Source organism: Apaloderma vittatum, unplaced genomic scaffold (genome assembly GCF_000703405.1).
Source record: "Apaloderma vittatum isolate BGI_N311 unplaced genomic scaffold, ASM70340v1 scaffold10337, whole genome shotgun sequence".
NCBI classification, from domain to species: domain Eukaryota; kingdom Metazoa; phylum Chordata; class Aves; order Trogoniformes; family Trogonidae; genus Apaloderma; species Apaloderma vittatum.
Genome location: NW_009724537.1, coordinates 1 through 24,087, shown reverse-complemented (window position 1 = coordinate 24,087; position 24,087 = coordinate 1). Strand labels below are relative to the sequence as shown.

The 24,087-nt window shown below is 37.0% G+C and overlaps 1 protein-coding gene across 1 annotated transcript in view; it reads left to right on the top strand.

The window, feature by feature from the left end:
- The window catches only part of LOC104276284 (pecanex-like protein 1), a gene marked incomplete at its 3' end in the record, with an annotated part of 54,444 nt that extends 31,117 nt beyond the window's left edge, over nt 1–23,327 (top strand). Inside the window, exons 8-18 of the mRNA XM_009872541.1 lie at nt 6,618–6,708; nt 8,405–8,462; nt 10,648–10,850; nt 11,960–12,113; nt 12,876–12,908; nt 13,951–14,122; nt 17,747–17,857; nt 18,339–18,430; nt 19,650–19,759; nt 21,490–21,595; nt 23,235–23,327. Coding sequence (XP_009870843.1) covers nt 6,618–6,708; nt 8,405–8,462; nt 10,648–10,850; nt 11,960–12,113; nt 12,876–12,908; nt 13,951–14,122; nt 17,747–17,857; nt 18,339–18,430; nt 19,650–19,759; nt 21,490–21,595; nt 23,235–23,327 — 1,223 coding nt within the window. The remainder of the gene's footprint in view (nt 1–6,617; nt 6,709–8,404; nt 8,463–10,647; nt 10,851–11,959; nt 12,114–12,875; nt 12,909–13,950; nt 14,123–17,746; nt 17,858–18,338; nt 18,431–19,649; nt 19,760–21,489; nt 21,596–23,234) is intronic.
- Nucleotides 23,328–24,087: the final 760 nt, after the last annotated feature.

Below are 24,087 nucleotides of genomic sequence, written 5' to 3'. Positions count from 1 at the left end.
TAGATTGGAAGGAAATATAGACTCTTTCTTATATCAAATGTCATGATTTCAGGGAGCCCCATAATTCTTTGTGGTCCATTTTATGTAGTATTCTTAACTATTTATCAACTTCTGTGCAACTAATAAAATTGCTAGCAAACCCAAAGTTAATATGGTTACAATAAGTGACTGATCTCCTGCGGCACAGTAATGCAGAGGCAGGTGTGGAAAAATTCCTGGTAGGGATCTTTGCAGCTGTCTGTACATGGCCTGAATTCGTTATGACCTTAGCATTAATATGGAGTTCTTCATATTATTAAAATTGACATCCTTAGAACTATTATTGACAGTATCTTGAGCAGCTGTAATAACGTGAAAGTACAGGTTAGCTCAGACCACTGGCAAAACATGTTTTTCACACCTTGCTGAAACCCAGTACTCAAAGATAAGTGAATTATCATCTTAGTCCACTAATGGAGAAGACGTCAAGCGTTGCCAGGCTGTGGTACTCCTGTAAATAAAAGTTTGACTAACAGGCTGCCATTCCTCTGCACCATCTAGCTGCAATATGAGGGGAGAAAAAATTAGTATTAGGACAACTGATACCCCCTAACATTCTCCAGGATGTCTTACAAAATTTAACTACAAGTGTGTGAAATACACAGTTCCTTAGCTGGTAACTCTTATTTTAGATCCTGTGGCTGCACGAGTTTCTAGATAGAAAAATAGAGACTTCTATCTCAGTGCTTTTATGTGTTTCTGAACTATGAAAGCTTATCACATGAAACTACAGATTTCTTTAAAATTGGATTCTTTCTTTAAAAAAAAAAATTGGAATCTAACTCTGAAATTCAGGGATACAGGTTATATCTGTCCAAGGTTTATGTTGCAATTTATTCTTAAAGCCACTGTTTCTGTATTTGAAGGATTTGATTTACTTTACCTAAAGTAATACAATGAAGTTTTATAGAATTCAAGATTTAATACACGATCTAGGTAAATTTGAGTTAAGAACTTTTATTACTGTGTTGTAGTGGAAATCTAAATGCATCATTTAAGAAATTGAACGTGGCATTCAGGCTCTCTGAAAAAGGCATATTCATTGCAATTGGCATGTATTGGACTCTGTATAGCTGAATTCATGTGAAACTTTGTCTGAGGTATAATCTGATGTACAATAGGGATTTAATCTTGATTTTGCAGCTCTGAGTGTCTGTTTAGAAACCTTCCATGAGTGAAGGCAACTATTTATAGGCAACATCTGTTTTTATGATTTTAGGAAAATAACTTTCTAGTTTGTGTACCAGGTTTTGTGTGACAGATACTATCTTTGTTAGGGTAAAATAATTGGCAAAATGGTATAATCTTTCACATGCATGATTCCTTTATGAGGTCTAGCAGGAAGGGAGAGTGTCTTTTAATAACTGGTACGTGGTTTGGTTAGTCTCTCCGTTGTTTTTTTTATTCTTAGTTGGGGATAAAGGGGATAACCCTACTGCTCTATGTCCCTTAAGTGCTGTGTTATCCCAAGATATCTTACAGTGAAAGGTGACCTTGTTACTTTACTTTAGATTGCGTATGGTTTGGGGATGGCGGAGGGTAGTAGTTTGTCTTTAACTTTTATTCTGGTGCTGATGAAAGCAATGCAGGTGATATGACTAATTCTTTGTCACTGGAAACCGCTGTGACTGCTCAGGGCAGAAAGAGTATGGAAAATAGAGGCATGGGGAAAAGATGTGGAAACAAAACCTGATTTACATCAACTGGAAATATAAGTGACAAATGTAGTAGATGGGGTTATACGTATCTGTACAATGCATATAAGAATTTCTTTTCTTACTGAATTGCTGTTAGCATATTCTAGCTTTTCTGGAAGACAAATAGGGTGTGTTTTAATTTATGTTAAAAGCTCCCACACTTAGGACTTTTGTTTTTGTGTACCAGTGCAGTATCTACTTCTCCATTTTGTCTGTTTATGTGTTGATGACAAGCTGCAGCTCTTAAATCCCCAGCAAACTCATGTGTCATCTTGTGGGCTTTAAAGATTTGTGTCTGTTAACTTGATTCTGGCATATTATTTTACAAAAGATAAACCTTACCTTCAGTCTGGTGACTATACATTAAATTTTGACTGGGCAATGTCCTGAAAGTAAGGCAAGACATGCTTTGAGGCTTTGTCTTTAGTCTTCCAGGTTCAAAGTAGAAATATTTTTATCAATTATGTTGTCTTATGTGGGAGAAGGAACTTAAAAGGATGGAAAAGGAGCTTAATGTGGAAGAGTAAATGTAAAGTGAATCACAGGAGTGCAGGACAGAAAGGAAAGGTGGCAGACACCAAATGCCATGACTATAGGCAAAATTAATATAGTGGGACTCCAGAAAGTGACAAAACACCTGCTGTGACTTAGGTAAATGACAGTCTTCAGAGCACAGAGGGGCAGTACTGATGCCTTTTCTCACTAATATCTGATTCTTGAGATGTGTAGGTGATGGATGGGACTTTTCAGTCCTTGCAGCAAAGGCTGTAGTTAGGAATCTAGGTACTGAGTTACTAGGACAGATGGCCAGTTTCTCAAATTGGGGTGAAATAACCGCCTTTTGCTCTCAGCTCTTTTTTTAAATTTTTTTAAGCAATGTTTTGTCATTAAACAGAACTGATTGTCTGGAGTTTTACACTACAATGACACTGTTACAGTAGATTTCTGATTGTATCAGTTACGTGCAAGCAATAATCTTTCAGATTTATTGAAGTATCTTAATTTGTGAAGGCGGTTGGATAGTCTTGAAGATTGAAACTACTCTACAGATAAGTGTATACACTGATAATAAAAGCAATCGAAAAGGTATTGAGAAATTGATTCTATGATTAAGTAGACGTAACTTATTTGGGATATATGGGAGAGTATTTTCAAAAGTACAGGTAGAAATAAATACTTCCCATTGTTCCTATTGAAAATATCCCTGTTGCAGTCTGGAATTCTCCATAATAGGTAGGTTACTCTTTTGACAGACTTCATACTGAAATAAAAAATGAACCACCTTGAGGTGTTCTAACTAAAAACTTGTAAGTCTTTTTATACTGCAATCAAAGGTAGAATTTTGACCTTTGGAAATGATAGCTCCTTCCACAGTAGAGTATTCAAATTCCAATGGCTTTGATTTTGCTGACTAGGATTTTATAAGTGTTGTCCCAGGTAGTAGTAGATGAATATATCTTGATCTAATTATGTAGACTTCAGCATGTTAAGTGCTGGTGACATTCAGAACTAGTTTGAGAGGTTTGGAAAAAAGGTTGTAGTTATTAGATGGAAAAATGGGGAATGTGCTGAAAATAGCTTGACTGACAACACTCTGAGAACACCTTTTTTTTTTTTTTGGATCCTGAGCCACCGAAGTCTTCCACGTTTCATCAGTGTAAACTCATGTTCCTTTGACTGATTCCTGTAACTGTGGGAACTCCAGTTCGTACAGTGTGAACTGTTTGGTGGTGGTGGTCTCTGGACTTGGTGATGAGCTATCCTTGTCTTTTGAAACAAGGAAAACTTGTTTCCAAGGGGTGCATTCCTCTTTTCATCTCTTCATGTCAGGACAAAGATGTATTTTGGATTTATGTGCCTGAGCATCAATGGCTTAGTCTTGGGGTTTTTTGTCACTTGGCCCAAATAGGCTGTTGTTTGGGAGACTTGTGTTTGCTAAGAACTCACAGCCCTCCCTTTGGGGTAAGGGGGAAAGGTTACAAGCATTTCTGTTTAGTGGACAGAAGCTTCTTCAATGTGATGCTATTAAAAGTCTTTCAGAGAACGCTGTGGGAGAGCTAGGAATGGGAGGGAGAAAAAAACCTAGGATAACTAAATCAAGATGTATTGAATCTTGGGAATGTTGGGATCCTTCATTAAAGTGTGCTGTGCGGAAGCTACTGTTACGTTGCACAGTTTAAAAAGAATTTGGTTGGTGGGACTTTGGAGTTCAGCCATAGTGTCTCCAGTCACGCCTTAGGGTTTGCATCCTCAACTGCACTGAGGAGCCCTGTCACCTTTTCTATTCAGGATGAGTTGAGACTTTCCTGGAAAGCCTTTTGATTTAAACAAACCAACCCAACAAAACAAAGCAAAAATCAGAAGAAAAACGAAAAAGGGGGCAAGCAACTTTGTTTTGTTGAGGACCCATGCTTTTCTTGACAGAGAGCTAAGGAAGTCTGCATAAGTAGGGGGGTGAGTTCCAAGTATGGCAAAACTTGAATCTTGTTTTGTAGTTTGTATGTAAACAACTGGAATTAAATGTTCTGTTTGCTACCTTTCTAACTGTGTTTGTTTTATCCCACCACAGCCATGCAATACTTAGGACAGCAATACAAGTACAGTAAATTGGAATAGATTCAAAGATAAGTTGGATGTGAGGGAACCGTTGATATTTTCTAATGTGAATTGGTTTATAGTAATTTTTTTTTGTAGTTGCAGACATTTCACATGAGTGTAGTAGTTCAGGAAATGTCTTTTGAAATGAAAATCTCATATGTGTTATCTCAGCTCAAGAGACTGGGATGTTATAACTTGAAAGTAGTATGTTCTAGTTTCTGTGACTTCATTAACTTAAAAATCAGGAAGTTTAGTTTCCAGGCTCTCAATCCAGTAACACAAAACCACAAAGAATTTAACCCGAACTTCCTTGTCTTAAGGACTGGTTGCCCAGAAGATTTTTTCCATAGCAAGTTGTGCGTAATGTTGTCCTGACTAAAACCTGAGGTGTATTAATTAATACCTCCATGTTTGCTGTGGGGTTTTTTGTTGTGTTTTGTTTTTTTTTTTACTGATGCAATAAAGAAATAGACCTGTGTAACTAAAGTTATTTACAGTAGTTCTGGAGAGGAGGATTCCTAATGTCTTGCACTAGTTTAAAAGGATATTGGCACTAAAATGCTTCTTGAAAAATCTTAGCTATTGAGGAAAAAGCCCTAGCAAGCAAACTTCCTACTTCTGTTTCCTTACAACTCTGTATAGGAGCTGTAATTAAGTGTGGAGAGCAGTTGCATTGCTGAGCTCTGATGCATGCCGTACATGACTCCTGTAGCCGACTGTCTTGTCAGAGTGGCTGGTCGTAGCGTGGCTGCAGTTTTGTGTCTAGTTGGTCTGAAGTGCCCCCTCTGAGGGTGGAAAGGTTTATGAAGGTGCTTTTCATGAGTCATAGAATGGCCTAGGCTGGAAGGGACCTTAGAGATCATTTAATCCAACCTCCCTGTTTTGATACATACCAGTTGTTTTTCGTGGTTTCACTGTCTTTAAGCATCTACTTTGAGGCTTTTAACTTTCATGCTTTCAAACACTTTTCCATTGAACTCAGTTGTCTGTGGGTCTGAAGACAGGTTGTAGCAGGATCGTAATGTGTCGTGTTTTGTTGTGTTATTTTTAATATAACAAAAACCACTGTATCAGAAGCAGGTTTGTTCTGACAGAAAGGGGGAAGATTGGAAGCTCTGATCTTGTTAGGTGTTTCTCCTGGGACTGCTTGTTCTCCTGTATTGGCTGGAGAAGAATCAGCTGCAAGACGTGCATCTGTGAGGTTCATGCAGCTTTTGCTTCAGGTGCTGTGTAGTGGGATTTAATATTTTTGTGTATAAGTAGAACATAAAATAGTGCATGCTTTGCATCATGGCTTAAGAAGGGTTTTGAGCTAGAAGAGATGGAGAAATTGGCAGAACACTTCATACGAGATCACAATTTCAAAATGAACTTCCTGCATTCAGGGCTGAAATATATTGAACTCAGCCTTCAGGGGAAATGACAGCGCTTATCTCCCATCAGGCTATTGTGGGAGAAGGGCGCTGGAGACACATCATATTGTGAGTAGGTTATTATGTCATTGGAGTTACAGTTTCTGGCCACTTCTTTGTTAATTCTATCTTTAGGAATAGCTTAATATTGTTAATTCAAAAAGTTTTTAATAGCAACTTTAGGAAATTGTGGTTAGGGACTTCCAGTAACTCCAAGTGACTTATCTTTAGAACTTAGTTTGCAGTCTTCTGTTCTTAGGCTGAAGCATTTGCTTTGTGCTTGTAGAATAAATCTCTGCCTGCCATTCCCTTCTTTTTTTTGTTTTGTTTGTTTGTTTGTTTTTTCTAGGGGTATAATTTATGAAGCATCTCTGGCCACTTCTTTCACTCTATGTGTTTCTTTTCAAATAGGCATGTGCCTCAATTTTTTTTTCAGGACCCTTGAGAAATCTCTGCCTTAGCTAAATGCTGATAGTGAATTATTTACTGACTATTCTACTGCGGGTGAGGGGGTGGGGAAGAACTGAAGAAATTGGTCATTGCAAGTTGTTTGCCTCATTATTTTCTGAAGATGGGGGGAACCAAAAGGCTTACATCTTGCTTCTGCTGTGCTAATGGTGACATCTTGTAAATACAAACTCTGAAAATTGAATTCAGTATTGCAGTTTACTGTGTTTGTGTAAAGAGGACTGAGTAGCTAATGTCTTGTCTGCACTGGTGACGCATTAATGTGTAATCACGTTATATTCTGACAGTGATGTAAATTTAGATGTCTAAATTGATCTCGGTGGTATGTTAATTAATAAAAACTAGTGCCAGTAGGATGGAACACTGTGAAATTTTGACCTGCTTTTGGCCTTTTCTTTAATAGGTAAGTTCAGTTCTACGCTCTACGAGACAGGGGGCTGCGACATGTCACTTGTGAACTTTGAGCCAGCTGCAAGAAGAGCATCCAACATCTGGTGTGTGTGAAGGCCAGTCAAGAGTGATGATTCTTGTCTTACTGCAACAAAGTTTTTCATTTTAATTGTTAAAGGTTATTTAGTATGGACTGCAGAAAAACCCACAACCCAATATAAAGTAGTATCTGTATACTTCTAATTGATTTCTATTGGAAAATGACACTAACTGCATAAATAATCTTCTGCGCTTAAATAAATCTCGGAAAAAGAAGGCTACTACTAGTTTAAGCAATATATGTCCAAACAGAGAACTTGACAAATCAATTTTTGATTGGCTTGTAGAAAGCCTTTCTTAAAGGTTTTAACTCAGGTTTTGGGAAAAGTAGGTGGCTGTTGATCATAATGGCTCTTATTTATAAATAAACTTCCAATTGTGAAGCAAATGTAAACTGATAAATTTGTTCTCAAGTTCGTAGATGGCATGAAACAATACATGGAAGTATTAACATGCCTGAGGTTAAAATGTGACTTACAGTTGAAATAGCCAGCTACATACTGGAAAGTTCATCTGCTGTTGGGAAGATGCCTTTGCTTTCTCAGAAGGGACAGAAGGCAGAAGAAAGAAAATCAACTCAAAACCTCCTGTGCCCCTCCAACCCCCCCCATCCCCTTCACTGCATAAAACTGCTCTGAAACTATCGCATCATTCAGAATACTAAAAATTCCCACCACTTGTAGGTGGAATAGCTATTGGAATTATGGAGTATTTAATATAAAAGCTCCCATCTTCAAATCTTTGTTGTGAAAGTGTGCAAGTACATGTTGTCGAGCTGAACTTTGACCAAAAGTTGTTTTACTTGTGCAAAGCTGCCAATGTTTGTCCCTGCTGCTTGCATGTCCCAGATGCAGTGGCTTTGCTGCTGGCTGCTGTTGTGAAGTTGTATGTGCTATTGGAAGGAACGAACTGGCCACATACAAAAAATAATCAGTTCTCAACTTTAGAGAATACTTGAGTTTCAGAGAAGTAAAGTTGATAACAAAGCATATTTTTATCTTAAGGCAAGAAACTGAAGGCAAGTTGCGTAAATTTGATACGAGTCTTATAGCCATGTGGTTTTTACATGGAAAACAAACATCCAAAAAGCTATCCAAAATTGGGGGAAAAAGGAATGGTTGGATATGGACTCTAATACAGTAAGAGAAATTTCTCCTCATCTCTAATGAATGGAAATTGCAAAGTAATTTTGCTCTTCTTACCAGAGGTTTAAGTTAAGTTTCTCAAGAGCAGTTTAAGTAACTCAGTATACTCATATTTAATGTGTACTATTTTTGGCACTTTTGAGACCTTGGTAAAAATGGTGTAGAATTAACAAAAGCTCTGTATGTGAACGCATGGCAGACTCTGCACTCCTTTAGAGATGCGATGCATGTTTATACTTCAGTAGCTAACAAATTGTAAAACACTTTGTTTTTTACAAGTGGAATAATTACCATCATGATAATCCTTGTTAGACAACTGAGAGACTAGATGTTGAGAAAATTATCCCAAGGATAAAGAGTCTGCCGTTTTACTAGAGCCACAGAATTTACTGTGATATGCAAGACAAAGTGGATGCTTGTATTTAAAATATGTGATTGAAGGAAAAACTTACAGGAAGATTTTTTTAGATGGAGTTTGCAAGGAGTCACTAGAAAAAGTGGCCTGTTGAAATAAAATGTAGTTTTATAATCTGAAGTCTTTCCCCTGTTCTTATAGTGACACGGACTCTCACGTATCGAGTTCTACCTCAGTTCGCTTTTATCCACATGATCTAGTAAGTTTTTCTTACTTATTTTTAAAGCATGCAAAAAATCGAACTTTCTGTTTTTATATCATTGGCTGTTTCTGTGGTAGCTCTCTGTTCTTAAGAAGGGCTTTTGCCTGGCTTTAAATGAAGAAAAAGTATTTATTTATTTGTTGTTGGGGTGTCTTCATATATACATAGAAATTTACCCTTCCTCATAGCACTTTAATTTTTAAATATAAATGTGTTCCTCTGATCTAAAGCAGAGGGATTTTGTAGATTATATAGAAATAGGATGCTCTGAGATACTTGTAAAGGTTTCCAGAGGTGACTGGGCAGCTTGACCAGAGTTTTCCTTCTGTGCATTACTGAGATTAGCAGGCAGCAGAAAGAATAAATTCTGTGTTTTGACAAAGAGAAAACTTCAGTAAATTCCTAGAAGGAATTTAAAAATCTGTTATTGGAACCTGTTGTACAAAATTTTATTTCGTACACAAGGAGTGACTGGGGCAGGGGGAAAGGCAGAGGCTTGCTCTGTTTCATATTGCAGATAGCTTTAGAATTCCTTACTTTTATGATCTCAAACCTTTATATTGTTGTCAAGTCCATTTATATCTGTAGTCTTAATTCTATCATCTTGCTGTTTGGTGAAAAGAGTGCAAGTGGTCATGTTGTTTGTGGTCATGATTAGTCAGCTGGGAAACCAAAGTAAAATATGTCCAAGCACCTAATCAAAATGGAAAATGAAATATGGATTCAGCAATTGGCAGGGGTGCAAGAGACCTCCTTTTGCCTGACTGTGCTTTGGATGAAGAATGCGCTCTTCAAACTTGCTGGCTACTAGGGGAACTTTCTGTGCTTTCCACCATCCTCCTTGGAAACGTGCCCTCCAGACACGAGGCTGCGTTGCCTGCTGTGGGCCATTGGTTTGGCAGCGGAGTCCCATTGGAGGGAATGATGCTGTTTAAGGCAAACTCATTTCTGGAAAAGCTAAGCCCCTGTAACTAAATGAAAATTCCCACTGAAATCTATGATTCATGTGATGAATGTTATGTTATAGTCATTCTGCCTCTCAAAAAAGTGAGGTTTTAAAAAGTTGTCGAAAAGCACCTGGTTTTGTGACACAGCTTGTCTTAGTATGTTTTGTTATTTTGAAATGCTTTTATTAGTATTTTTCTAGGAGGGAAAATGTAACTGAGCCTAGTTATGATACACTGGTGCTTTGAAGAGTCATGAAAAAAAATTTCAAAAATGAAAACTCTAATGCACAATTTTGCTTATGTTACACAATTATCTTAAAAAGCACCAAAAAAATCCCCCAAAACCTAAGATTTTGACACTTAAAGGTGACATGAGTATTTAAATTTTACTATTTGCTTTACAAGGTTGGGAAGACTTTTCATTAAATGACATTTAAACAATGATATCATTTAGGAATTAAGAGCAGTTCATTAAGATGTTTTTGGCCTGCTAATGAAATTTATAGAGTGGATTAGATGACACATGCATCCTATAGTAATTCTTTAGCCTTCTGAGTACTCTCCTTTAAATGTCCTTTGTGGCTGTAGTATTACTGTGATTTCAAGAGAACTCTAATAGACTACAAAATAAGTGACAAGTGTAGTCAGTCATAAATAGTACCTGACTTGTTAGGGCAGAGCTTTTAGTTTGTCTCTGAGCATATTCTGAATGTAGGGAGTTAGAACTTGAGCCCTGATACACAGGTATGTTGCTTTCTCCTGCAAAACCAACTGTTTGGCATAGGCACGCATGCAGTTTAGCTGCCTGTAAGAAATGTGTAGTAGTATATATAAATTTGGAATTGGGTTACTTGTGTAGTGTACATTATTCCTGCTCATGTATCAGTTTACTTGTCTTCAGATTTGAAGTTTTTGGAATAAATGGGATAATGTGCTTGGAAGAACTGTTCAGACTTTGTTTGAAATGAAGCATATGCTTAAATGCCAAACAGCTGTGTTGTATGCAAACTATTCCTGGTGCTGTTCTTTTGCCAGGGTAAGGACAGGAAAAAAAGTAGAAGCCTGAGAACTGACAGTGTTTAGCATGTAACTTCTCAAAAGTGTAACTAAGTAATTCTAGCTTTTTTTTTTTCTCTCCCCCCCTCCCCCCCCAACTGTTTTCAGTTAGAATACAGTGATATAATTAAAATGAGCTTTGGTTAATACTGACTTTCTTTTAGCTTTCTCTTCCTCAGATCAGGTTGAACAGGCTGCTAACCATGGACACGGATCTGCTGGAGCAGCAAGATATTGACCTGAGCCCCGACCTTCAGGACCACATGCAACCTCAAGAGGAAGCAGCTCAAAAAGTCAAGCAGTACTATCGCTTTTGGATCCTGCCTAAGCTTTGGATTAGCATAAATTTTGATAGATTAACTCTTCTGGCTTTATTTGATAGGTGAGATCCTTGTATGTTACTAGACCTCAGAAAGTCAAGATTTAAAAAATGGGAACTAAACTATGGGTGATATATGGATAAAGCTATCCGTAGAGAATTGTGCTGTTTTCTTCTCTGAAGAATGAATTGGAAGAGTCTAGAACCTGGCATACACTTGAGTTATTTCAGCAAGTAGAGAGAATTTACCTGCTGTTTCAAAGCGTTTTTCCAAAGGGTCATCCAATGTTGTAACTTGTTGTCCCTGCTATGTTTACATACTCAAATAAACACAGGTGACAACTGAATTACAAGCATTTGGAATATATGAAGTATTTAACACAAGCATTTGGAATATATGAAGTATTTAACACTTGGTAATGAGCTTCCTTGCGATAAATAGTATAGTAGTGATTCTGTCCAGGCAGAAATACTGTTCATTCTGTTCCATAGCACTAGCAATATCATATGAAATTCTCATTATTCCACTTGGCGTATCTTTAGCCAAGAGAGAGTATTTTTAGTTTCGTCATTATAAAATCATGAATGATGGATTATATATAGATAAGCTATCGTGCATATACTCTTCACAGGCTTGTAATGGTGTTGCGTGGGCCTTGAATATAGATTTGTGTTACAGACCATGCTTCTAGTTGAGCATTGGAATTATTTCACAAGGAAAACAATCAGCCGTTGGAGTGATCTTGCCAGAGAAGTGGTGGATTCCTCAGTATTGGACACTTGTAAAATTCACCTGGACAAGGTGCTGGGTCATCTTGTCTAGGTGACCTTTGCCAAAAAAGGTTGGATCTTTGATCCTTGAGGTCCCTTCCAACCTGGTGTTCTGTGACGCTAGGATTTCTAAATTTATCTGCTCAAGTTTATCTTTTTGCTGTTTAAAGTTAAATTCTGTAAGATACTAATTCCTTCCAGCGGCATTGAAACCCTGGTAGCTCCTAACTTTGCTGAAAGACAGTGTACTAGTGTAATCTGTGCGAGTTCAGTTCTGTTAACTTCTTCACTACCAGCAGCACAACTCCTAGTAACTTCTGACCCAAACGGTTCCCTTGCAGCTTTTTCTAGATGTAGTTAGATTTTAATTCTGTCTTTTTTTCTCTCTTCCTCTAATACAGGAATCGTGAGATCCTTGAAAACGTGTTAGCTGTCATCCTAGCTATTCTAGTTGCATTTCTGGGCTCTGTACTTCTCATAGAGGGCTTTTTCAAGGATATTTGGGTCTTCCAGTTCTGCCTGGTAATAGCCAGTTGTCAGTACTCGCTGTTGAAGGTATTTTAATTTCAGTCTTCACTTTCTATAAACAGTAGAAATAACTGTGGGTATTGCAGGTTAGAGCTTTAAGGAAAAAAAACCCTGCATGTTTATCATGTTAAAAGAAATGAGTAAACTTCAGCTTCATGGAAAGTTTGATAGTTGTTTGTACAAGGTCACTTCACCAGAATGGTTATGCGTATGTTTAAGCAACCCTTTGTTTGTTGTTCTCATGAACTTTGTGTTTTCCCAAAGAGGAGCACACTCCTACTGTTTGCAAACTAAACTTGAAGTTGTCTTATTGTAGTGGTGGTGGTGGTGTTTGTTAGAGTGTGGTTTTTTGTTTGCTTTTTTTTCTTGGTGGGTCCACCTCAATGTATTCATATTAAGCATTTATATCTAAGCATATTTTTAATGAGAATCGTGGTTTTATTAGGCAGTTAGTTATTGGGTTTTGTGATTTAAGAATGATCGTTTAATTCCTTTTTATTAGACAATTAGGGTGGAAATTAGTTTTAAAATTAAAGTACATAAGAGATTTTTGTATTTTAAAAAAGTAAAAATTTTTAAAATGATGTGTGGCTTTTTTTAAAAAAATGTTTTAAACATACTCTTTGAACAGATTGTATGGTTCAATACATTGTGCTGTTTAAAGGCTGTAGAGTGGCTTGGCAATTGTTAAATTAATTTTAGATATTTATTAAAAGAACTTCCCCTCTTTTGCTTAAATGCACTTACTTGTAGATTGAGTAACTTTCCCCTTTCCCATTTTGGTTTCAGAGCGTTCAGCCCGATTCTTCTTCCCCTCGACACGTAAGTTATGGGCCCGTACCTCCCTACTAACCCTGCAGATGTAGAACTTCCACAGAGAATTGATCTTTTTGGTTTGGTCTTTTTGTCCTTTCTCTTATGTGCTCTCTTATGAGGCGGAACAGGCTTGTGTTCTCTTACTGTTTGAGAAGGGAACTGATCCTATTTTTCCTCTGCATGTGCTTTGTTTGCATTTAGCAAATCACATCCTCAGTGTTTGAAGCCTTGCTTTTGCTATAGAGCCGTATCCTCATAGGATTTTTGATGAACCTTTAGTATTCAAGCAATTATACTGAGAAATGTTCTTAACGTTGTAACTTGCTATGCTGGCGTGAACTCACAGAGGTTTGATGTTCTCGTCTGGTCTTATAGACCGTTCCACTGTCCTAGTGCACGAGCAGCCTTATTTTTTCACTCTATTAAGCTGAGTATGTGATGCTCTAGCAAGCATTAACATTTGAGCACAGAAATGTTGATGTGCTGGTGTTACACGATGTGTTTGTATTCTGTTGTGCATCTGCTGCATTGCCAAGACAAAATAAAATTATGTCCTAAATAAGCTATGAAAAAGCATTATTCGTCTGCAGCAAGTAATTAATATAATTTTAGGTAATAAGTGGTATGTTTCAATGAACACACAAATAAGGATTGTTTTGTGAGTAACAAACTATTTGCTTTTTCTTCAATATGTTCTCTTGCTTTTGAAGCCTAGTCAGAGTTTCTCTGGCATTTAGTATTGCAAGAAACATACTTGAAAACTTAAGAGAGAATAAGGGTAAATATAGCTTAGTCTACCTTAATCTAATGGTGTCCTTGTTATATCAAAACCAAAACCCCCCACAAAACAATTTATATCACTGCAAGGCAATGCACTAAGGATTTTATGAACAAAACTTGAGTATGTAGAGGTGACAGTACGTTAGCTGACAAACAGCATTTAACTTCGGTTTTGAAATCATCTGTAACGGAAGAGTAACAATTACTTTTTCTGCTAACAATGAACCAAATGTTGTTTTGTTGTTTTGCTGGTTTTTTGTCTTAACAGGGTCATAATCGTATCATAGCCTATAGTAGGCCTGTATATTTCTGTTTATGTTGTGGTCTTATTTGGCTGTTGGATTATGGCAGCAGACACATATCTACAACAAGGTTCAGGTTGTATGGAATGGCTTTCACCAACCCGTTGCTGCTGCTGTCAGCCAGGGACTTAGTTATAGGTGAGTACCTTTTTTTGTGGAGTTGAATTGTTTGCTTGACTAAAGTAGAATTTTTTTCTTTTTTCCACTCTGCATCTTGTTGTGTGACATTGTTGCGTCACTCACCTTCTAAATCCAGTTCATTTAATTTCCTTTGGAAAGAGTAGTTTTAGCTTTGCTGAAGTTGATGGGAAAGTTCCCCCTTTCTATCACTTCTGTAACAAGCTGCGGAGATGTCAACTAATATGATGTAATTGGAAAAAAAGAACTTTTTAGTTATTTAGTGTCTTAGGCCTAATCCCTGAACCTTCTGTTCTTTCTTTTTAACTTGGACATGGATATGTTTCCCTGTAGTTGGATCAAGCTGCTCAGTGGTTAAAGAAATGTTTTGGACTCTTTTGTAATCTTTAGAGGGACTTGTGGCAAATGAGAGAGAGTTCTCTTTAAATCAGGTTACATGTGTTTAGTAATCAGGTAGAACAGTGGGGACATATTTTTAAAAAACATTATAAACAGATTAGATCTTACTTAGTGTGTCTCAGAACATACTAAAAATGCAATTTTGGGCTGTATGAGATGCGACAAGTACATTCACTGTGCAGCTGGCATTCTGCAAAAAACTGGACCTAAAAAACAAACACCCCCGTCTCCTCCCCCAAACCAACAAACCATTCACCTATTTACAAAGTTTAGTGAAAATAGTAACAGCTACTTAATCTTGGGCAGAGCTCATAGAAAGGAGAGAGAGAGAGACTGTAAATATTTGAAGACTACATTGCTGTGGGAACTTCATGCATATTCCGTAATGGAGCAAAGCTCCTCTCTGGATCACCTCTTGGGAGGGGGAAGAAAATCGTTAAGAATTCATCTACATGGAACACACTTGCACTTCAGGTGTTCCAAAGTACTTTTGTATGAAAAACTACAGCAGTTCAGTGTTAAGACTGCATGCTTCCAGTGCTTATGCAGTCATCTGTTCAAGAAAAATTTAAAGCTTGATCTTGGTTTTGATTCTCCTATCTTTTAAAAAAAAATATTTTTAAAAAATTTTAATGGTTAGGAAGAATTACTGATTCAGGCATTTGGAGTATTAGTTTTTATTACCTGATTTTAGGAATGTCCTGAATTTCATACCTCATACTGTTTCCCCCTTTGACTTTCTGCTAGTAAACCTGTGTTTAAATTAAAATGTTGAGAGGGGAAAAAAGGTCTAAGCCACTTATTTATGAATAGAGTATTGTCCAAGCATTTCCAAAGGTGCTTTTCTACAGATTCTGTGGATCTATCTATGTACTGGCATATTTCATTCTGTATCTGTGATGGAAAAGGTGGATTCATTCCAAATACAAAACTGGCTTGACTTCCTCTTGTTTATTCTCAGTCTGTTTCAGAAATCTTTTCTTCCGTTTCTTCTCACCCTGTGTCATTGCCATAATTTATACCCATGTTCTCATAAGGTGATACATGAATGTCTGTGTAAGCGGTGTTGTGTTTAAAAAAAGTATTTAAGAGTCTTTTCCAGTTTTAAAGATATATGCTAGTATCTACACCAGGCCATGTCCATTTTGAGATTAGCTTTTAAAAATTCTTAGTTCAGGTTCTGAATTATCATTCTTTTTGATCCTTATGTTGTACTGTTCTTCTTGGGTGTCTTGCACCAGCTTATGTGGTTTCTATTCCTTAGCAGTTCTACCAATAAAAAAACCAGATTGCCAGAACAGCTCTCACGTTATTGTAATTAAAAATAAATTTTTAAAAAAGCCAAAATATAAACTGACACCTGCTGCCCCTGCTCCCCCACATGCACACCCTTGCCTTGAGCAATTATTAACGTTGCTGAAGCACTATTTCGAAAAGCTTTGTGTGTATTGCAAATTGAGCTGGCTGCTAGAAAATGTCCTTTGTTAGCAGAAAGTAAAAATCCCAAGTGCCATTTTATCCTATTCCCAGGCACAGCTACTAGAACAGCCCAGGTACAGGGCAAGGCAAACTTTATGTTTAAATAACTTGTCTGCTGGCAAGGACAGAGCAATTCAGTGAGGACTGGTATAATTTTTTAATTATTATTTCTTTATTTAGTGACCCACATGTTGGACTTGATCAGTTGGTCTGAATCTGCTCCACGTTTGTAAAAACTATTCTCTGTTTTCACCGAGGTGGTCTCCATTAGAGGGCAATTCTGTTACGGACATGTTCTTTAAAAGCCATCAGAAATGTTGGCTTTTTGCTGGACTACTCTTTAAATTGGGTGTTTCCAGATCTATTCTGTAATTTTATTTTCAGTGGACCAGAGATTGTTAACTTAGAGGCCTTTACGACTTTCTAACGTGTCAGTGAGAACACTATTGTTTGCCTACTTGCCCCATTACTCAGTGATTTGAGATGAAGTTTTTCACCTGAGAATTATGAAAAATGTTTTTTGCAGGTCCTGAATATCTGGTCCATAGATTAGATTTTCTGGTTTGTGTCATTAAAAAAGATGCAGAACTGAACATTCTTCCCAAGCCCTGAACCTACGTGTTTTTAAACAATGTTTAGTTATTTAACTTTGCCAAGGAGTGGGGAAAAAAGAGATTCTCGGTGCCTATCTCACTGTAGATATTTTTAGTACGATATCCTTTAGTAGAATCATAGCATCGTTTAGATTGGAAAAGATCTTTAAGATTGAGCCCAACTGTTGACCTGCCACTGCCAGGTCCACCGCTAAGCCATGTTCCTAAAAGTGTCCAACTGTTCTGTGGATATAAACGTAGAAACTTAAAACTGAGATTTGTGATTCTATACAGGATACTTTAATATGTGTTGTTTCTTTTGGGCACTGAAGTGACAGGTCAGTCAGGTTATGGAAATCCCCCCAGACTATGAAATTTTTCTGTTGGTTATTTTCATGGTTTGATCCTTCTGTCCCTCAGAACCTAAAACGTATTATATGCTGCTGCTTGTGAATTATATCTGAACTACTTAATAGTTGTTCACAATTGTTATTTCTACATCTTTTATTCCTTTACGTTTAAAAGTAAATAGTAAGTAGACATTGGTACATACCATTCCCTGTATGAAAATTAAGTGGATTTGTTTATCGTTGCATTCTTAAGTACTGTGATTTGCAGGGGTTTTAATGGCTCCATTCAGTTAACCATTTTCATTTAAAGAAAAACGAACAAAAAGTCACTTAGAATCAGAACTTGTCAGAGGCGGTGTGGGAAAATGAGTAAAATTGTTGGATGTTATTAGTGGTGTGAAACCCAGAGGTGAAATGGCTGGTCTTAGCTTGCTCCTAGAACTCCAGGCAGGCAGTTAGGCTTGGATAAGTCTCATGTACGAGCGAAAACTTACAAATCTTCTAATCTGTAAACAGCCTTGGCTGATCTTTGCTATGTAAAAATGGAAAGCCTGAGCTAGCCTGGGTCTTTTTCTACAAGTGGTCAAAATGGAAGTACAAGAAATCTGGCTATTGATCTATGTAACCTCTATATTCAGTAATTTTTGAGTCTTTGAAGTAAAGATTTTACATAATGGGTGATTAACTTAGAAATGATAGTAGAAATATTTTGGTGATATTGAGTTACTGGTGTACTGAAGACTACATTACCATGCTGTATTTTTCACATTCACCACTTTTTCAACTTTTTTTTTCTTCTGTAGTGTTTACACTATGTTTCCCTATAGTATTCTTCATTGGTCTCCTGCCTCAGGTGAATACATTTGTGATGTATCTCTGTGAACAGCTGGATATTCATGTCTTCGGTGGCAATGGTGAGCAGTGGTTTTTGTCAGTGGCAAAAGCTTTAGATTAAATTAATGGGCTAGTTAAAAGTACAGTTAGCATTCTGTGTTCAGAAGGTGGGGTTACATATAGAGAAATCACTAAAGTTTCTAAAAAAAACCAAACGCTGGAAGTCTTCTGATTGAGAAATAGAATTATTGTCCCTGGTAAGTCTGTCAAAAGTGCACTTTCTTCCTCAACTGCTTCTGTTGCAGTTGTTATCCACTCCCATGGTAATGCTGGTGAATAGATGAGGAGGTGAATCCACATAAATTGCTCTTCAAAAACCAAAATCATTTGTAGGGGAAAATAGAAGTAGTTGCCGTGGATTGGATTTATTTATAATTATTTTTTTTATTAGAGGGAAGTTGCAACTGTGAGGCCGATACCTTTCTTAAACCATATGAAGTATTTTGTATTCTCACCTAATCTAACACTATTTATTTTTCCTTCCTTTTCTATGATATTCAGCTACCACAAGCCTGCTTGCAGCACTTTACAGTTTTATCTGTAGTATTGTGGCAGTAGCATTGTTGTATGGACTGTGCTATGGTGCCCTGAAGGTGAGCAAAATTTTAGACACAGCATACACTGGTGCTTTGGGGTTCGTTTTCTGCTTCCCTATATCTTAAAATACTTAAATATATAGAAAATTAATTCAAATGCTAATCTTGTTTGATGGAGTTTTACATTTGCTCAGCTGTGATGGCAGTAAAGGAACATTGCAGGAACAAAGCAGATGTTTTGCTTAAAAAGGTGTATGTTTTGTGCCTGTACAAAGGCAAACCATGTGACATTTACCTTGAGTTTCCTTCCACGTTTTTTTTGGGGGGGGAAATCACAGAAGTGGCTTGTTTCTGGCACAGTCTTCATATACTGGTTTGTTAACCTTTCAAGATGGTATTTTTTTCAGTGCTGCAAACAGAAATAGGTTTTTTTAAATTAATCCTTACTTGAAAGAAAGCAGTTTGTAGTGTCAAAATGAAGGTGTGTGCCTATCTAAAACGTGGGATTAGCTGACAAAGCAGAGGGGGAAAAAAAAGCCCAAACCCAACAGTTTTTCCTTGTTTGAAGTGCCGTTCTGTTTGAAAACGGTGCTGTATTGCTTCTTTTTCTTGGTTTCGGGTGTGTAATTTAATGCTCTCAATTCACCATTATTTTCTGCATTTTCCAACTCAGAGCTGCCTGGCTTTTTTCCACAGAGAGTAAAAACAGAGAGTAAAAACTTGCCGGAGGAAATACTCCCTTGATGCTATCACCCGCAGAACATCATTAGCTTCCTGTGAATTTGTACATTTGTCTCATTAGCCTTTTGTAAACACATCTGTTCAAGATAAACAAGCTCTAGCAAAGAATCACTGTCTCATCTTTGCAGATCCAGTACAGATCATGAAAACAAAAATAAAACCACTGGTTCAGTCAGAATTCACTGCATCAAAAAAAGTAAATTGAGTAAAAACAGAGAAAACTTTTAAAATAAAGAAGTAATGAAATGCAGCTCCAAGAACCTGTGAGTTCAAGAAATGCAGGAAATTCTTCATAAGGGCTATGAAAATTGATGACTGTTTAATGCTAAAGATGGTGTAGGCTTAAGCGATGTACTCTGTTAGAGTTTCTCATCCATAGTTCAACATAGGTGAATACTGAACGTTATTTTTATACTAAATGTCTAGTGTCATTTTTGTGGAATTGTAGTTAATTCTTTTTTTATGAGAACATAATTCTTGTACATCAGATAAATGTTACACTTTTGTCTCTTTTCCTTAATGTTTCTGTCTCCAGGATTCTTGGGATGGGCAGCATATTCCAGTTCTCTTCTCCATATTTTGTGGTCTGTTAGTGGCAATATCGTATCATCTCAGCAGACAAAGTAGTGACCCTTCCGTGCTTTTGTAAGTAACTCAGTTTGTGTCACTTCCCCAAGGAAGAGCAAAGTTGCAAGGAAAGAGTATTTATAATGTTAGATATTAATACTCTGAGCTGGTAGTCACCAGCATTATCAAAAATAATACGATCTTAGTTGAGGCGTTAGAAATTCTCAAGTATTTTTACCTATTTCCTTCTTGAATGGGAACCTTGCTTTTTGAATTTTGGCAAATCACTTATGTGCCAAAAACCAGATTTAACTGCCTGCCAATATTCTCCAAAATGCCAGTGGGGTGCAACCTTTCTGCTAGTGCATTTGAACTGAGAACTTGTACCAAATCTGTGTTTAAAGAGGTGATCAAAGCACTAGTTTAAGCTGAATCCCACATGTGGATTTTTTTGAGCTGTTTCTCTCAATTTGTAACTGTATTCTTACCTTGAATGCAAGTTCAAAGCACTTGTTCAGATAATTTCATCTCAGATGCATAACAGTAAGGATCTGGTTTGGTGATGAGCATTCCTGTTCACCATGGGCAGACATCTGTTTGTGTTGCTATTCTGAGTTGGAGTATTGATCTGATGGTGGGAGTGTTTCTGATTCAGTTAATGATTATGTGTGCAAAACAAAATAGTTCCAGTAGGAGAAACACCTCCTACAGGACAACCAATAGAGGTTCAGCTACTTACCTGGCTTAGGCAGAGCTTGAACTTAGGTTCAAATTTAGCCATAAAATTGGATGAATTTAATAAGCAGTAGTTGGGCATAGATAACGAGGGGCCTTTTCTGTGAACTGTGAGATTAACGATTTGTGAGTGTTCACACGGAAGGAGAATTCTTATCTTTGGGTTGACAACCTTGCCCTGTTTACTCGTACTCCAGGTGACTTTACTCTGTTGGTACGAGGTCCTTGCCCCTCGATACCTGTGCTTTCGTTCTTCCCAAGGACTATAGCCTGGATGCGGACGTTTGACCTGCAGGTTCACCTCCGTAACCAGAGTGACACAGTTAAGCACTGCAATCCGTTGCCATACCTAATTGCCTTTGAAGATCTAGAGCTCATTCTGTAGTGACCTTCCTGTCCATGAAAACAAATAGTTAATATTTCTGTACCACATAGGGTGTTCTGAGAAAAATCACACTGAGGGGTTGAGAGACACTTAGGTATGGCTAACAGTGCTGCATATGGCCTTCTAAAAACTTAGATACAAGCTTTCGGGACTTTAGTACCAGTCCCAAAACCAGCCAGGTAAGCTAAGAATTTAGTAGTTTGGTCAGTGTGGCTAATTCATGAGTTAACCAGGGTAGTAGATATTTTTTTTTTGTTGAAATTTGAATTAAACAGAAGAATTCTTGATTCTCTAAGATGTTGACAAATAGACTGCTTCTAAACTTTGTGCCAGGTTTCGTTTCTGTGCAGTTATTTAGGAACTAAGGGTTTTGTTTTATGAGTATTGAGAACTCCAGGTAAAATTCAGTATTTGCTCAGCTACTCCTGCTGGTACTGGAGAAACTACTGTTAGAATAGAGTCTGGCTGCTACTCTTTAATGGTGGTAGTTATGTGCAACCAGAGAACTAATTCTTTCATGAAGTTGAGATCTCATATTTGTAATTTTTTTTCAGCCACATTGAAAGCATAAATATGTCAGGATTGTTTGTTTTTTTTTCTTGCAATAGAACTTTTGTTTCTGTTGTTACTGTAAAACCACATAAACAAGACAGGCTTTTCAGTGGGTTCTTTTTTGACTCTCTTTAAGCTCTTTAGTGCAATCAAAATTTTTTCCTAATTCTGAAGACAAAAACCCTGAGGATCCTCTGTCTGAAGTAAAAGATCCTTTACCTGAAAAGCTTAGAAATTCTGTGGTAAGTAGGCTTCTTAATTACAATTACTATTTTCATTCAGTCTAAGTGTTTACTCTATGTTGGATTCTATAGCATCAATCTGGATCTTATGTGGTTCACAACACTTGTTAATTACCGTGGTGTTGATTAGGATGAGTATTAGAGCATTTCCTTTAAATCTGCAAATGAACAAATACACTACATCAGGAGTATAATATAGCGCAATTGAAATTATTTAAAAGAAGGCACATGGAAGAATTGGAATTCTCTAGTGTGAATTCAGTGAAGTATCACTGGTGATTTTCTTTGAGATCATATCAAGAATAATAAATGATACTTCTGTGTGGAAGTTAGTGGGGAATAACGGTGGCAAAACTATATAAAGTCTCTAGTTCTAGTAATTGTGAGCTTTGTGTGTGGTGTTCAAGAGACAGAAAATAAGTGGTGGAAAATGTTTTGGGGTTTTTTGTGGGGTATTTTTTTTAAAAGCAGATGTAACCTGCTTCATTTACTTCAGCACATACTTCGAATATTTAGTAAAAATTCACTCTAAATATATATTTTATCACTTTCATAAATATACATTACTCTTTATCATACAGTGGAGCAGTAACTAGAAGATGTAAGTTTAGTATGTTGAACTTTTGTAAAAGAAGGCTGAATATTAATTTAACCTGATGTAAGTCTACCTGTAGCAGGGAGTAACAATATAGATGGGATTTCTCGTAGTACAGCAGCCACAAATGTGACAAGGTGCAGTGTGTGGAAACTGCAAGTAAATATTTCAGGCAGAGAAACCACAATCCTTTTAATGCATAACAGGAGTGAATGAGCTACAATCGCCTTTTTTCAGCTCTCAAACTATGTTGTTGGTCACCAAAAGGGCAGGCTTGCTGAGGATTGTGATATATTCTTTCTTTCTTTGTGTGTGTTTTAAGTCAGGATTTACTGGTTAAAAAAAGACGACTGTATCCCAGGAAGTTAAGACCTTGCAGCAGTAGCTGCTGTGTGTAATTAGTTGGCCGATTTTGGGGCAGTTAATCATTTAATAATTTTTCTGGACTGAAAACAGTAATACTGTATTTACAGAGTGGGAACAGCTCTGAGCTCGTGACTTGTAGTGGCCCTAAGTACATATTGCCCCCTTGTGACCGAGTCTGGCATTGCTCGTTTTATTTTATTTTTTTGAGGCCGTCTAACAGCTTGCCTTCAAATTTTTTTTTTAATTTTTTTTTTTAAGAGGTATGGACTCTCGTTCCTCAGGGTCATTCCAAAGCTTTCCGTTACCCTTCTGCAAAGGAGGAAGAGAGCCTAGTTGTCCTGCCTGGTTGTTAGCTCTGTCTAGGCAGCTTTTTTCCTGAGCTCTTAATTTTATAGTGTAAACATTACTTAACTCAGTCCATAGTTGGAGAGAGAATATATTGGGTATATTAATTTCTCTTGCTTTGGGTATGCATCTTCTCACTTAACTGATTTGAACTAATGCTCTTAACTATCAGATTTATCTTGTAAAATTTCTGATACCTTCAATGGAAGCAGTTAACGCTGCCATAAATTTAAGAATCTTTACTCATCAGTGTTACAGCTGATGAACATTAAGAATATGAAGACGATAACCAACACCTGTATTTTCTAAAATTACTTTATTTTCACTTCCCAGAGTGAACGACTGCAGTCTGATCTGATTGTGTGTATAGTCATTGGTGTGCTCTATTTTGCAATTCACGTCAGTACAGTTTTTACAGTTCTACAGGTAAGGTGTTCCATCATTTCTGCTGCTTGTTATCTCTATACGAATACTCCAGTGCAGTATAACACTTATTCTGGTAGTGCACTGGGTGTTCTGACTAGTTTTAGATGGTCTTTAAATAAATGATGTGACAAGTACATGACTGATTATCTTCACATTCAAGTTTTATTTACTCAAAAATGCTTCTTCTTCTGTTCTTTCCTAGTTTCTTCTTATATTCTGGATTTTTATTTCAGTCCTTGATACAAAATGCCTTCTTTCTTCATCTTTCTCAGTTAAATAGTATCAGGATCATTTTGGAGTAAGGAAAAGTGAAACTTTTTTTTGAAAAAGAAAAAACGTTTAAAAGGTTTGATTCTTGAAGATTGAGGGGCTGAACCTTGACTCAATCAAGGTTGAGTCAATTGCTAGCATGGCTGTTTGTAGACTGTAGTATCAGGGAGTAACTTGTTACTGGGAGGATTATTTACAGGACTTCAAAGAGCCTTTGAGTCTCAGGTTTTTTACTTGTCAGTCTAGCTGCTTTGGATCCTTTTAATGTGTATATGTGATCCTACTTGTTGATGATGACATGGAACCAGACCCTGTGCTTGAATTTAAGTAAAGGCATTTGCCTTGCAGTTACAGAATTTCTAACATGGGTATTCCAGTAATGGAACCATCATTAGCTTAGGAACAGCCTTATGTCAGGAAAATAAAAGTTTCTTGCATGTATTTGTAAAAATATCTATGTGAGGAGAGAGAGAAGGTTTATATATTTTAT